The 15,787-nt window shown below is 36.9% G+C and overlaps 1 protein-coding gene across 2 annotated transcripts in view; it reads right to left on the bottom strand.

Moving 5' to 3' along the window:
- The window catches only part of PRKD3 (protein kinase D3), an 89,406-nt gene that overhangs the window by 44,649 nt on the left and 28,970 nt on the right, over positions 1-15,787 (bottom strand). For both annotated transcript variants that reach the window (XM_045447126.1, XM_045447128.1), the window contains exons 3-5: positions 2,874-3,012; positions 1,430-1,561; positions 526-683 (exon numbers count right to left, since the gene is read on the bottom strand). In XM_045447126.1, coding sequence (XP_045303082.1) covers positions 526-683; positions 1,430-1,561; positions 2,874-3,012 — 429 coding nt within the window. The remainder of the gene's footprint in view (positions 1-525; positions 684-1,429; positions 1,562-2,873; positions 3,013-15,787) is intronic.

Genomic DNA, 15,787 nt, shown 5'->3' with positions numbered 1-15,787 from the left:
GTGGTATGGCATTCGACCAATAAAATAACTTCTGGGTAAGAGGAAAATTCAGGAAAGGCAGCTGTTGAGCTAGGTCTGAAAAAAGCATGGAGGAGGGACACCAATAAGAGCAAAGGTAGAGGGAACAATCGGGTGTTCAGGGAATGCTAAATAGAACAGATTGTTGGAAACAAGAGAATATATAAAGGTTTCCTAGTGGGGAGCGATATAATCAGAGCTGTGTATTAAGCTAGTGAAATAAGATGATCTGACTGTAGTGTAAAAGATGAGGTAAAGTATGGGAACCAGGATACTGGTTAGGAGGTTAACACAGTGGTCCAAGTGATAATGTGGTCCCAAAGACGATAATACGCAACTCATTACTACTGGTAAACTCTGTCTGCAGTAATATATTTTAATTTTCTTAAGTGTAGGAATGTTTGTAGTCTTTAGTGTATAATTTATGTCCTAGGATGATGTCATATACCTCATAGAAACATAAGGAACAAGTAGTAAAATGCCCTCTTATTGCCTTAAAATACACACCTCCTCTGTGGGAAGGGGTACATATTCAGTCTGTAGGAGTCTTGGAACTGAGAGACCAGGTCCTGGCAGAGATACATTTGATAGACGTCTCTTTCTTACTCCACTACAGTTATTTGGAATCTTGAAGGCACATCGTTTATGATAATTTAATCCACAGCCTAAATATATTTTAAAAGGTAAAAAAATAGATTAAAGAAACTTAAATATATAAGTATGTTACATAAAAAATAGATGCTTCTTTTATTTAATTTACTTTCTCTGGCAGCAATAGTTATCCTAATTAAGAACCTGAATGACAAACTAAGCAGAAGCCAAAAAATTCAGTGTAAATTATTGGGCTCCACCCCAGACCGACTGAATCAGAAATTCTGGGGATAGGTCCTAGCAAAGTATGTTTAACAAGTCCTCAAGGTGATTCTGATACATGGTAAAGTTTGAGAACAATTAGCTTAAAGCACTTCAGCAAACTGTAGACTGTGTACCAAATTCCTCCCATGATATGTAAAAATTGTATGAAATCCGAATTTCAGTGTTCATAATTAATTTTATTAAAACACAGCATGTTGTTCATTTCTCTACATCTTGTTTATAGCTTCCCTGGCCCAAAGCAGATTTAAGTAGCTGTGACAGAGACTATTAACCAATAATACTTAAAAATTTACTCTCTGGCCCTCTGCAGAAAAACTTTATTGACCCTCCACCTTAGAGTACTCAGAAGACTAATCAGAAATGTGCACCTGCCTCCTACCCCTTAGCAATTCTAATGCAGAAAAACTAGATCTGTCCAATTCTAAACACTGGTTACTGCCTAGTCACCAACCAATGATCTTATTCTTTCATTAACGATTAGAGAATGCAAATGTAAAATCCCCTTTCAAAAGACACCAAAACTCAGAACACATACCTTCACATTTCAGTCCTTGACGTACCAATCCCCAGAGCATCTCACCACAATAATCACAAAAAGTAGGAGCTTTGTAAGAATGTACATAGAGAGTATGTGGACGAATCTGGAAGTCTTCTACTGTGGCCAAAGCTTTTAAAAAAGACAAGTACCAAAATAAAACGTATATCTGCAATTACAATAATATTAAGAATGTTGACCATACTCATTTATGTCAAAGTATGTGGAATCTTTTTCTCTTTGTAAGTCTCATTCATCATAAACTATTCTCGGCATTTAATACTGTGGGTTTCAAACTATTTTAGGAGGTTCCTCAGGTCCAAATAATTTGAGCTCCAAAAGGAGGTCTGTGGGTAGATATTTCAATCTCCAAAAGAATATTCTCATAGTGACAAGATCACAAATAGTTGTTAGGTCTAGAACTGTTTAACTTATAACACACTGGGAAATAGAACACTAAAGTAAAAACAAACAAACAAACAAACAAAAAACAAACAAAAAAACCCATAAAACTGTGGAACTTAACCTCAATGGTAAACACTCTGAGTTCTAACAGGATCTCAGTATAAGCTCTTTCCAGAGTCTGTTCTCCATAGTCCTGGTAGTTAAGAAAAAGAGACTCTAAAAAACAGCAGCTATCAAATGGGAAGGATCGAGGACTAATAAGGAAAGATGAGGGGAGAGAGGATCTCAAGGTGACAAAGATGAGTCTGAAAAGAGGAAAAATTGGTGGCAGGACTCTGAACTCTTGGCTGGCTTTCCTTTTCCTTCTCTTCCTTCCTCTCACACCCTTCTCTCTCTCCCTCCTTTCCTGTCAAACAAGAAATTCTGCAGGCCTACTAGGTGCACTCTCTGTTCCTTTACATTCCTCACTAAATCCTGCCCACCTGCTATTGGATGAGATCAGAAACAGAAGGAGCTAAGGAACAACAGGTGGCAAGAACGGGTGAGGGGGGAAAGGAGGGAGGTAAGAAAATGTCCACTGAGAACACATAGGGAAGGAGCGTTATTTAAATCATGGGAATGATCAGCACTGCAGTTTTCTCTTCCACATCTTCATTACTTCTCCTTTTTTCCTGATTTTCTTTTTTGAGCCTCAATTCTCTTCCATGCTCTTCATAGAAATGGGGATAAGCGAACTGAATTTTAGTATAATTGTTTTATTTCAATTTATTTCAAAGAGTATATATTCTTCTGCCAGTTCAAATGATAATTCCCTTAGCTTAGTAACACTCAAATAAACAATTCAGGGCTTATTTTCCCACTGTGTCATCTGTGATATAACCTTCCTGAAAGTAAAAATCACCTGGTAGCTGTTACAATAGATGAAAGAAGTTAAGCAACTATAGTATAAAGACTAAGTATAACAGAACACGGCATTTAGCACAAAAAATAATGATTGTTGGGGGGAAAAAAAAAAAAGGCAACAAAATAAGCTACTTACCTGAAAGAACAACTTCTACTAGGTCTCCTTCATGTATTTCATCTGCTGAGGTAATCAGCTGCAAAATATTTTCTGAGTTCATGTCATGGCGAAAGAGAAGAATTTTGTCATACATGCCAAAGAATCCACACTCTGGAAACTACAAGAAAACAGTCTTATATCAGTATACCCACAGGTTTCCAGTTTTATAAGTAAATGTCTCAATCTTATGAAATAATTTTAAGTGTAGTTTTTAGCCTAACACGGTCTGAAAACAATTGTATTAATATCTAAAAGATCAACCATGGACTCAAGCATCCTTGGTTAATTGTCAAGCTCAAAAACAAAACAGCAAACTTAAATATAATCATTATCTTTAGTAAAAGCTCATGTCTCTTAAAAACACAGGATTTCTTTATTCAGTTATTCATGAAGAATATAATCTTGAACTTAGCTGCTACTCTATCTCACACAGCCTGAGAGATCAGCATTCTTTCCTGTCCTCTAGAACCGAGCTTTCTCTCTAGCTACTAGCCACATGCAGCTATTTTAATTAAAATTAAATAAAATTAAAAGTTCAGTTCCTCAGTCACTCTAGCTACATTACATGTGCTCAATCACCACCTTGGCTACTGGCTTGGCTACCATTTTGGAATGTGCAGATATAGAACACTTTCACCATCACAGGAAACTCTACTGAATAGTGCTGGTAGAAGGTTAGCAATTCCCAAACTATAGTCACAAAAGTATCAATTCCAACATTTTTGACAAATGCACCTACAGCCTCCAGCATTTACCTAATACTTTCCTCTTAAAAAACCTTTGGCCAGAGCAGGAGACTTGCAGATCTGTTCATATATACCCTATGTATATTATTTCAAGGCTTCTACAGTTTGTGACTACAGAGCTGACACTTTGGGGACTGGCATACCAAGGACTAAAAATATGAAGGTATGAGCTCTAAAAGTTTTTATAGTTAATAAAGTTACGTAAGGGAAACTTGTAAGTCTTTGCCTCACAAAATAACTGTTTAATTTCTAAATCAAAATCAAGACCATCTTCTAAAATATCAGTGCCTTGGGAAATGCTGCTCAAAGTATTTCAAATTTCTTTAGTTTATCTCAGGATTGTATACTCTCGTTGACTTACTTTGGCTCCTCATAGAGTATCCTTTGATGGACTATATAGTATGTCACTGGCCTGCACTGAATGGTCTGATATGTATGTCATACTAAACCATAAATGTATCTATTGCAGGGATATTGCTGAGGATACGGACCTACTTCATATGGTAGCCCTTCTTTGTGAGGACTCATAAAAGACACTTATCTGGTTGGTTTTAGAATATGAACAATTTGATCATGTAACTAATCATGTTTACTTTGCCCACTGGAAAAAGCAAAGTCAAATATGTAGTTCACTTCCAGTGTGAGTCTAGGATCTTAGGCATGTGTTTTAAGTGGAGATACTTTCTCCTTATCTTCTGAATTTAATTTTCCCATTAAAAATTCTTGTATGTTTCTCTAAAAAGGTCTAAATTTTATTGGAAAATATTAAATTAAAAAAATGGAAAATAATGACTTAATTAGAAATTTGAGTTGATATGAATTTTTTTAAACCTGAGTAAATAATGAAAAAGTACAGAAATATTCAGAATCTTTATATTAGTTCACCTTTCAATTATCTGAGTTACCAATAATACTTCCAAAACTTTATAATATGCTTTAAACATATACCTAACAGTACATAATTTTCAACTGAAAATATAAAAGTAGGGGTGCCTGGGTGGCTCAGTTTGTTGAGTGCCCAACTTCAGCTCGGGTCATGATCTCACGGTTGGTGGGTTCAAGCCCCGCATCAGGCTCTCTGCTGTCAGCACAGAGCCCACTTTGGATCCTCTGTTCCCCACTCCCCTTCTCAAAATAAACAAACTTAAAAGAAAAGAAAAGTACAGAATCAAAAATGGAGTTTTATTTAATATTAAAACTTGAAATTAAAATTTTATGAAGTATCATCAAATTAGAAAATCTCCATAAATTAGTTGCAACAATTCTTAAGTATTAACAAAAAAGATTCCACTTTCCATCCTTATAAAAATATCTAACAAAATATTTGTATGAATAAAATTCCTTTTAAAAATTCACATTTCTGCATGTCTTCTATGTGCCCCATGGTTTCTAAAGGTAAGACAGCCCCTCCCCTCCCAGAAACTTACAATCTAGTAGGAAGATGGAAATAAAACAAATATATAACCTGATCATGGAAATGACAAAAATGAAAAATAAATAAAATTCTAGAAGAGGGAATAAAAAACTTTAACTGGGAAGGTGGAATGTCACTTTAACAGTGATATTTGTTTTTTGTTTTTTGTTTTTTTTTTTTAACGTTTATTTATTTTTGAGACAGAGAGAGACAGAGCATGAAGGGGGGAGGGGCAGAGAGAGAAGGAGACACAGAATCGGAAGCAGGCTCCAGGCTCTGAGCCATCAGCCCAGAGCCTGATGCGGGGCTCGAACTCACGGACCGCAAGATCGTGACCTGAGCTGAAGTCGGACGCTTAACCGACTGCGCCACCCAGGCGCCCCAACAGTGATATTTGAAGAGAATCATAAAAAGAAAAGCAGGGTTTCTATGGGCAGAAGTGAAAGTGAAAGTACAAGGGTCATAGCTGAGAAAATACAAGGTAAATGGGACAAAGTAAGTGGACCCCTATGACTGAAGAATGGGGGGGACGGCTGTGCAGAAAGAGGGCAAAAATGCACACAGGAGCTCAAAGGGGGCTATACTTAAAGAAACTCGGGAGTTAACAGAATGGGGTTCAGGCTTTGCCACCTACTAACTATAGAACCTTAGATAAGCTACTTAACCTCCCTATGCTCAGCTTCTTGTCTATAAATTTGGAATAAAAAGGGTACTGGCTTTATAGGATTCTTGTTAAAATTAAATTACTTGATGTTATAAAATAGTACCATGATCAGTAAATGCTAGGGGCTCATATCCCATACGTTAGGGGGTGGGGAGGAGAGAGAAAGAATACCAGAACAAGGCAGTGACACGATCAAATCTGTATCTTAAAAAGAAACAGGATGAGACCAGAGCAAGCTCCTAAAGAAGGCTGAAGCCATTGGTCAGGAAAGAGGCATCAGGGTCTGGACTATTCAGTAAGAAGACGGAAAGCAAGACAAGAAAGAACACTTCTAAAATCTATCTTTGGCAAATTACAGGGATCATTAGCATTGTTTTGACCAGCCCAGAAGTCCCAATAACTAAAGAGCTAAATAAACACATTAATGACAGAAGAAAAACGTTTAAAAATGTGCGGCTGAGAAAAAAAAATGTGTATAAAATAATCTTCTTGATAAACACATGACCTAGTGAATCCATACTGGCATTAAGAAACTGAAGAGCAAATAAAAAAAATGATAGGGAGTATTAAGAATATTTACTTGAAATAAGCATTTGTGTACCAGGTTGGAAAGCCCTCAATGATAAAGAATGAAGTAATTTTCTGGACTAGCAAATGTTTACATACTTTCTTCATCTATATGTTTGAGAAATTACAGAGTTCCAAGAGAGGAAAGTGTATTAAATAGCTTGTAAAAAATAGATTTCTGCTAGTCACCAATTATGACTTATAGGTGTGTTTCGTGGAATATTTAAGAATCATCTGAAAGTGAAGAGTCAGCACAAAATGAAGTAACAGAAAGTAGGGCCTGAAAAAAAGCAAGAGAATATTAAATACTGACCATCAGAGAAACAATGTACCCAAGCTTTAAAAACATTTTGAAGTCTTAAGGCATGTGTACACTAAAGATAAACATCTAAAAAGAAGAAACAGGGAAATAAACCATGAGCACACAGTTTAAAAGATCTAAAAAAGATTATACTGAGAAAATGCCCCCATAAAAACCCCACAACCAAATGATTTGAATATACAGGTATTGACTATTCATCATTTTTAAAAATTCAGAAATAAGATTTTTTTTAATGTTTATTTTTAGAGAGAGAGAGAGAGTGTGTGTGTGTGTGTGTGTGTGTGAATGAGTGAGCAGAGGCGGTGCAGAGAGAGGGAGAGAGAGAATCAGGCTCCACGCGTCAGTGCATAGCCCAACATGGGGCTCAATCCCACCGTGAGATCATGACCTGAACCAAAATCAAGAGTCAGAGGCTTAACCAACTGAGCCACCCAGGCACCCCCAGAAATAAGATTTTCAAGCAAGAGTAAATTCTTAAGCCATGTCTCAATTCTAACCATACACTAGAATCACCAGTGGACCTTAAAATGGAATATGCTAAGGCTCTCTTCCCAAGTTTATGGTTAAGTTCTGTGGAATGAGTCATGGACATCTGAATTTCAAGTTTACTTTTACATTATTCAATACATTTGTTATGTATACTCTTTTTAAAAAACAGATTTTGTTTTTAAGAACAGTTTTAGTTACAGAAAAACTGGGATAATACATAGAGCTCTCATATACCCCACACCTAGTTTCCCCTATTATCAACATCTTATATTAGTATGGTACATTAATTACAACTTAATGAACTAATATTGATACATTCTCATTAACTAAAGTCCATACTTTATTCAAGTTTCCTGAGTTTTTACTCAATTTCCTTTTTATGTCCCAGGATCCTACACAGGATACCACATTATCTTTCACTGTGATGTCTTCTTAGGCCACTTTTGGCTGTGACAATGCTTTCTCAGACTTTGCTGTATTGTGTGAGGATGCCACCGTTAAAATATATCTGATGTTTTTCTCATAATTAAAATGGAATTATGAGTTTTGGGGAAGAAGACCACAAAGGTAAAGTGCCATTCTCCTCACATCATATCAAGTGTACCTACTACCAACATGATTTATTGCTACTGATGTCGACCTTGATTATCTGGCTAAGGTAGTATTTGTCAAGTTTCTTCACTGCAAAGCTATTTCCTCTGAACCCCTAATACTGTGCTCTTTGGAAGGAAGTCGCCGTGTGCAGTCCACCCTTAAGGAATGGCAAGTTACATTCCTTCTCCTTGAAGGCAGAGTATCTATATAAATTATTAGGAGTTCTTCTGCATGTGAGATTTATCTATTTTCCCCCATTTATTTATTCATCTAATCATTTTTAAACACACACACACACGGCCTCACAGATATTTACTAATACTCTGGGATACAATATACACTCTTTAAAAATAGAATTTTATTTATTTTTTAATAGGCAATTTTTTCACATGGTTCAAAATTTTTACAGTACAGTAGAGTGCAAAATCTATGCCTGAGTTTCCAGTTATCCCTGCCATAGTCAACACTGTTGCCAGTTTTCCCTAGCATCCTTCTGAAGATATTTTATGTATAAAATGTTCTTATTCTTTTTCAAATTTATTTTTGAGAGAGAGTGCATGGCACACATGTAGGAGAGGGGCAGAAAGAAAGAGGGAGGCAGAGGATCCAAAGCAGGCTCTGCACTGACAGCAGAGGGCCCGATGTGGGGCTCCAGCTCATGAACCACTAAATCATGACATGAGCCAAAGTTGGACACTTAACCAACTGAGCCACCCAGCCATCCCTCTTCCCTTTTTCTTTCCTTCTTTCTCTCCTTTCTTCCTTTCTTTCCTATTCTATTCTATTTTTTAATTTATTTTTACAATTGCATAGTTTTATTTTACCAGTTTCCCACTGATGGGATATGGATCAAGGAATAAAACTAAGCCCAAACTGCTGAGTTCAAATCCTGATCATTTCACTTACTATTTAACTGTGGCTAACTTACTTAACCTCAGTTTCTCTATCTGTAAAATAGTACCCACTTCATAAGGCTGTCATCAGAATTAATGAATGAATACACATAAAAGGTTAGAACTCCTGATCCATTTTGGGCACTCTATAAATCTTAGCTACTGTTTCAAATCTTTTTTTTAAGTTTATTTGAGAGTGTGTGTGGGTGCATGTGCACACACGAGCAGGGGAGGGGCAGAGAGCTAGGGGGAGAAAGAATCCCAAGTAGGCTACACACTCAGAGTGGAGCCCAATGTGGGGCTCAAAACCACCAACTGTGAGATCATGACCTGAGCTAAAATCAAGAGTCAGAGGTTTAACCGACAGCCACCCAGGTGTCCCTCAAATCCTTTATTACAAACAACACCCAATATATAATCTTACATACTTACTTTTTCTACTTTTTGAGTATATGATTAGGACTACTTCCTAAAAGTAGATTTGCTAGGTCTAAGAATATCCACATTTGACATTTTTAGATATTGCCAAAATTCTCTTTATAGAGGTCATACCAAGTTATATTTCCATAAGTAATAAACTGAGTGCTTGTTTTTTCCACATTCTAGTTTATAGTGTTGTATTAGCTTAGGCCGCATAACAAAATATAGACTGAGTAGCTTAAACAACACAAACTTATTTTCTCAAATTGCTGGGAGCTAGAGTCCTGAGACCAGGGTACTAGCATGGTCAAGTTCTAGTGAGAGGCCTCTTCCGGACTTGTAGACAGCAGCTTTCTTCGCTAAGTGCTCAGATGAGCTCTCCTTCCAAAATGCACATGGGGATAGAGAGAGAGAGACAAACCTCTTTCTCTCTTCCTCTTCTTATAAAGCCACCAATCCTATCGAACTACAACCCTATGACTTCATTTAACTTTAATTACTTCCTAAAAGTCCTATCTCCAAAGTCACACTAGGTGAAGGTTAGGGCTTCAACATATGGATGTAAGGGGTTGGGGTGGAGAGACACAATTTAATCCTTAGCAAATCTGTTAATATTAGGTAAAACATGGTATTTCAGTATAGTTTTAATTATGAGAAGTTGAACATTTTAAATGTTTGCTTATTTTTGAGAGAGAGTGCATGCACACGAGCAAGAGGGGGCAGAGAGAGAAGAAGACATAGGATCTGAAGCAGGCTCTTCACTCTTAGGACACAGAGAGCTCCCCACTGTTGATGTGGGGCCTTGATGCAGGGCCGGAACTCATGGAACCATGAGATCACAACCTGAGCTGAAGTCAGGTGCTTAACTGACTGAGCTACTCAGGTGCCCCAAGAAGTTGAACATTTTTTACATGTTTAAGGGACATCTGTATTTCCTTTTCTCTACACTGGTTATTCATATTCTTTGCCCATTTCTAATGGATTGACAGATCTTTAAAACTCCAAATCCAACCATTCTTCAAAATGCATCTCATTATGTGGGAGATACTTAATAAGTCCTGGACAACATATCAAACACACACACAAAAAACACCCTGTTTATTTAACAGTATATATGTTGAATTTCTCAAATGATCTGATGCAATAAAACATCCTATACAGAAAAAGGGAGCTTTACCAAAGCAACAGCGTGTTTACCTAAGCCAGACTCCAGCAGGATAAAGAACAAAAGAGAACTTTTTTTCCCTTTCAAAGTTGTATAAGTTCAAGAGGAAGAAATATTCTAGCAAACTAATGAAAATCAGTTCTTGACTATATTTATGGATCCACTGTTTTCATTGGGCTTTCTCTTTATCATCCAGAATGCAAGTCTTAGCTAATAAAATGGTATAATGCTTTCTAAGCATTCTACTTTCATAGGGAAGAAAGCAATTTTGCAACAAGATTAAAAGAGCAGCAGAGGTGGTAACACGCTTAGTAACTGCCAGTTATTGTCAAGGGCTATTGCATATCCTAAACTAAGGTTCTCAATCAGGGCAGTTTTTTCCCCCAGAAAATATGTGGTGATGTCTTGAGACACTTGGGTTGTTACAATGTGATGTACTGGCATCAAGGGGGTAGAGACCAGGGGTGTGGCTAAACATCCTCTGAGGCACAGGACACTTCAGAGAACAAAGAATTATCCATCCCAAAATGTTGATAGTGCTGAAACTGAGAAACCCTGCTCTGGGCAACAAAGGGGTCAAGAATATTGAGAGACTGGAAAATGTGGAAGGAAGTTAACAAAGTTCTGAAAACTAGACATGCCCATATTTCCTTCCCTAGCCTACCTCAGCCTTGATTAAGAGAAGAAAAGAGGAAACGAAAGAAACAGCAAAAGAGCTAGCAAGGTAGCGCAAAATAGGCCTTTAATTTGACTTCATTCCAAATTGCCCCAGGCATTTCTACACTTGCTTTCTACAGATTGTGCCAAATGAAGTCTTTTCCCCGTCCATATGGGAGAGTAATGGAATTTCATTGTAAGTGAAATTCTCACCCCTTATGCACTGCTCTTTGCCCACTTCACATTCTGTACATCTTTACTTCTGCAGTAAAGACAACTTAAATAATAAAAAACAGATCTTATCTTTCGATAGCCATTTTATGGAAGCTACTTTTGATAGTATTAATTTGTTTGTAATTAAAAGTTCCCAATACTTGCAAATAAAACTCCTTCAAGCAATACTATAACTTGAGAGATATTTAATGTGAACAGTTTAAAGTTCATGTCATAAAATTCATGTCATGTCATGTCATAAAGTTCTATCAGTAAAATGTTAGATGAGGTAGAAGTTTTCAAGTTTTTAATTCTACTTGGTCAAATACAATTTTTACACGTTAACAAGCTTCAGAATTTAACATTATCTGAACAAAAATTTATTACTGTACACCTTTTTAAAGGGCTATGGGGTTTTCTAGGTGCAAAGGGAAACCACTGGAGTGTTTCAATGGACATCTAATTTTAATAAAAACAGTTTACATGGAAACATAATGAGTAAAATGCAATAATCTTAATTAGAATAGATAACTATACACACACACACACACACACACACACCCATGTAACTACCACCCAGCTCAAGATATAGAACATTCTCAGTGCCACAGGTTTATCTGTATTCACTTAATTTGAGAAGCTGAATACTAAGGTAATTTTAAAGTCTGATGTCAAGTAAATCATAGAAAGTCGAATAATAAACCAGGTCATAGTAAATAAGCTCCACAAGGGCAAGGGCATTCTCTTTTCATGCTCCCTACTGGACATCCAGTACCTAGAACTTGGTATTTAACTTACTGGAAAAAAAAAAAAACAAAACCTGTTGATTACAGAGCAAAGGTAACGAGTTTCACACTAATATAATTCCCAGAAACAAATATACTATTTAACATCATTTTTAGGGAAAGTATGTACTTGAAGAATTTCAAAGACTATTTCTTTTATTCATGTATTTTGTTTATTTATTTATTTTTGAGATAGAGAGTACAAGCAGCGAAGGGGCAGAGAGAAAGGGAGGGAGAATCCCAAGCAGGCTCTGCACTGTCAGCACAGAGCCCAATGCGGGGCTTGAACTCACAAACCCTGACATCATGACCTGAGCTGAGATCAAGAGTAGGACACTTAATTGACTGAGCCACCCCGGGGCTCCCAATGACTATTTTTATATACAGATAGTAGGCACTAGGGTCTAGATGAGTCCATGAGAAAATTATTCAATGTTTACTCTGAATTTATTCTTAAAAAAATTTTTTTTAAATGTGTATTTGTTTTTAAGAGAGAGAGAGTGCGCTCCAGCGGGGAGAAGCAGAGAGAGAAGGAAACAGAATCTGAAGCAGGCTCCAGGCTCTGAGCTGTCAGCACAGTGACCAACACAGGGCTCGAACTCACAAACCCCAAGATCATGACCTGAGCACAAGTCAGACGCTTAACTGACTGAGCCACCCAGGTGCCCGTACTCTGAACTTCTTCTTCACTTTCATTATTAATCTCCAACCCAGGATTTTCTGGATATGACATAGTAGAAAAGCTGCTTCATTTAACACCATTTCTCTTTGACACAAACCAGAGTGATCTTTTTCCATTTCCTTTTTTCCTTGTTTTGCTATTAATTCTGATTATCTTTCATTCAAACTTCCTGGAACTTTTTAGTCTATCCAACATCTTAACCTGAATATCCAGAAGAATTAAAAAAAAAAAAAATCTTTCTTCCGGTTTGAGCCTCCAGATTAGTAATGGTTGCCTGGCACTATTTTGCCAAGACAAAAATGCAGGCTAGATGTCACCTAGCCACTGCAACACAGCTGTAGTAGAAAGAATAGAGCAGAAAAAAAAAACAAAAAAAAAAAAAAACAAAAAAAACCAACAACACATAATGACAACCGGTTTCCAGAAAACAAAAGATACAGCTGGGGTTTTCGCTCTACTTTGGCAGGACCTGAAAATTATACCTAATCCATGTCTGCAGAAACAATGTATTCAGTTGGCGAGTAGACCAAAATCACTCCTAAACTAGGATACATAACCAAAGACTCTTTAGGTCTAGTGTCATGTAAATGGTCAAAACTAAAAACAAATGTTTTAAATCAGCTAAAAGCAGAGTCTGCTCTAGTAAGATTCATTTCAATTTCAGTAAACACCATCACAGCTTAAAATGAATTGCTGTTGGCCAATTTCCTTTCCTACTTCTATTACATCTATTATATTCATTCAACAAATTAACACAATAGCAGTAGCATCACAGTGCTATTTTCTAAGCTTCTTGGCAATATGAAATCAAGAAGGTGGGGAACTAACACTCACTGAGAGTAGTTACTATGCACCAGGCATCATGTAAAGCACTCATCATAGGCTACCTCATTTAATTTCCTCAAAACTCCTAAAACGAGTAATCCCAGTCCTCTAATAAACACTTAATCTCTATTTTTTATAGTTGGTCATATGCTAAATACTAAAATCAAAAAGCATAAGTAAAGCAATGTCAGTGTATTGAAAGAATGCTATACATGCTTTGGTATTTACTCAAAATTTAAGAACACTACAGTATCGATGATCTTCCCAGATCAGAGAAATTTTAAAACTGAGTATTACTATTTTGAGGGTACTAATTATATGCCAGACACTGAATTAAGGGCTTTACATTTATCACCATAACTTTTTAATGAAGGTAGGAATCATGATCCCCATTTTGCAGATCAAGATCTGAAGGGGCACCTGGGTGGCTCAGTTGGTTAAGTGTTTAACTCTTGATTTCAGCTCAGATCAAGATCTCACAGTTCATAGGATCGAGCCCCGTGTTGGGCTCTGTGCTGACAGTGTGAAGCCTGCTTAAGGTTCTCTCTCTCCCTTTCTCTCTGCCCTTCCCTCCCCCAAAATAAAACACACACACACACACACACACACAAATCTGAAGTACCTGACCTGAAAAGAGTCTATAATCATAAAGCAAGAAAGTGAAAGAATTCAAAATCTCCAACTGAGTCTGTCTCTTTGGCTTTAGAACAGTGCTACCTCTTTCTTGGATTATTTTTTTAAACATATGCCAATAACAAAAAATAACAGTACAGGTTTAAACACTAATGTAATTTTGACATTGAGAATCCATGCACAATCACTGTAAGATGGGCAAAGCTTTTGACCTGTTTCCTCCGTTTTGATTTGCTCATTCATTGTAATTTGACTCTTTGATAGTGACCTCCTAGCAGAGGTCCGGTTTCTGCTTGGCTCAACCCCAACTCTACCTCCTGTCTGATCTGTCTGCCTTCTCAGTTCTCCTGATAGCCACTCTCACTAGCCCTCTGAGTTTCACCAGTTTAAGAATTCTCTTCAGTGGATAAACTCCTAGAGGGCAGAGATACTGTCTGTTGCTAAGTCTGCTTTATAAGCTACTATGTAGATAGAGGAATCTAATGTGTAAGTCTAAAAATTTACATTCATTCCTGAAACTAATATAAATTGCATGTCAACTAGATTTCAATAAAAATTAAGATTTACACTGTATAATTATTTCCATGCTCACAACAGAAACTGTATACTATACTTAAACACACCCAAGCCAAGCTAGAAATCCTACCTGAAAGCTCTCAAGCTACAATTCACATCAAGATATTCATATTCACTACTTATTCAATTTTTTTAATGTTTGTTTATTTTTGAGAGACAGTGTGAGTGGGGGAGGGGCAGAGAGAGAGGGGGACAGAGGATCTGAAGCAGGCTCAGTGCTGATAGCACAGCACTGATTCGGGGCTCAAATACAGGAACCGTGAGATCATGACCTGAACTGAAGTCCTAGGCTCAACAGACTGTGCCACCCAGGCACCCCTAATATGACCCTACAATAGTAACAGAAGTTTTTTTTTATTTCTCCAAAGTTCAGAAATTCTATTTCTACATAGTTTAACTCAGGGTTTTTCAACTTCAGCAGTACTAGCATTTGGGGCCAGATAATTCTTTGCTGTGAGGGGCTTCCTGGTACATCAGAGTAACATCCCTGCCCTCTACCCTTCAGATGCCAGTAGCACTCCCTCTCTCCCCATTAGTGACAACCAAAAAAAGTCTCCAGATATTGCTAAAGGTTGTCAGGGATCAAAATCACTGGTTTAATTTAATCTTATATATTAAAATTAGATATTGGAACTATAATATCTGCCAATTAAGTAGTGCTAATCTACATTCTTACATTAAAATTAGATATTGGAGCTATAATATCTGCTATTTAAATCGTGCTAATCTACATTCTTACAAGGAAAAAGGAAAAAGTTCACTGATGTCCTCAGAGTGAATAACTTTGAGAATTTCAAGTATTTCAAGAAGCTGGCCTTTTGCACAATCCCAGGAAGAAAGAGTTCTTTGAACTAAATATCTGAAAATCTAAACTAGTCAGAGCAGATTGGACACAACTAAGGAACTGATACATGAAATGGATCAGAAAAGAATATTGGTGCTTATCTGCTTATTTCTTTCTAGAAGTCATTTCATCACTAGAGGGAACTACCACTAAAGATTATCTACGGTATTGTTTTCAGCAGTAAAAGTACAGTGTGTCCTTTAAAAAATGTCTACTGAGACTAAGGCATTTGCGGGGACAGAAAGGTGAATAAAACAGGACCAATCTCAATGTAATATAAATGTTGGACGCATTTCAAATCTTCAAGGAAAGGAAGCTGAATTTTTGGCTTATGTTAAAGACAACAACAACAACAAAAGAAACTCCACCCACTCCACCCTCTGGATGTGTCATGAAATTGGACT

Source organism: Leopardus geoffroyi, chromosome A3 (genome assembly GCF_018350155.1).
Source record: "Leopardus geoffroyi isolate Oge1 chromosome A3, O.geoffroyi_Oge1_pat1.0, whole genome shotgun sequence".
Taxonomy (NCBI): domain Eukaryota; kingdom Metazoa; phylum Chordata; class Mammalia; order Carnivora; family Felidae; genus Leopardus; species Leopardus geoffroyi.
The sequence above is the reverse complement of the archived record's forward strand: the minus strand, read 5'-3'. Positions and strand labels throughout refer to the sequence as shown.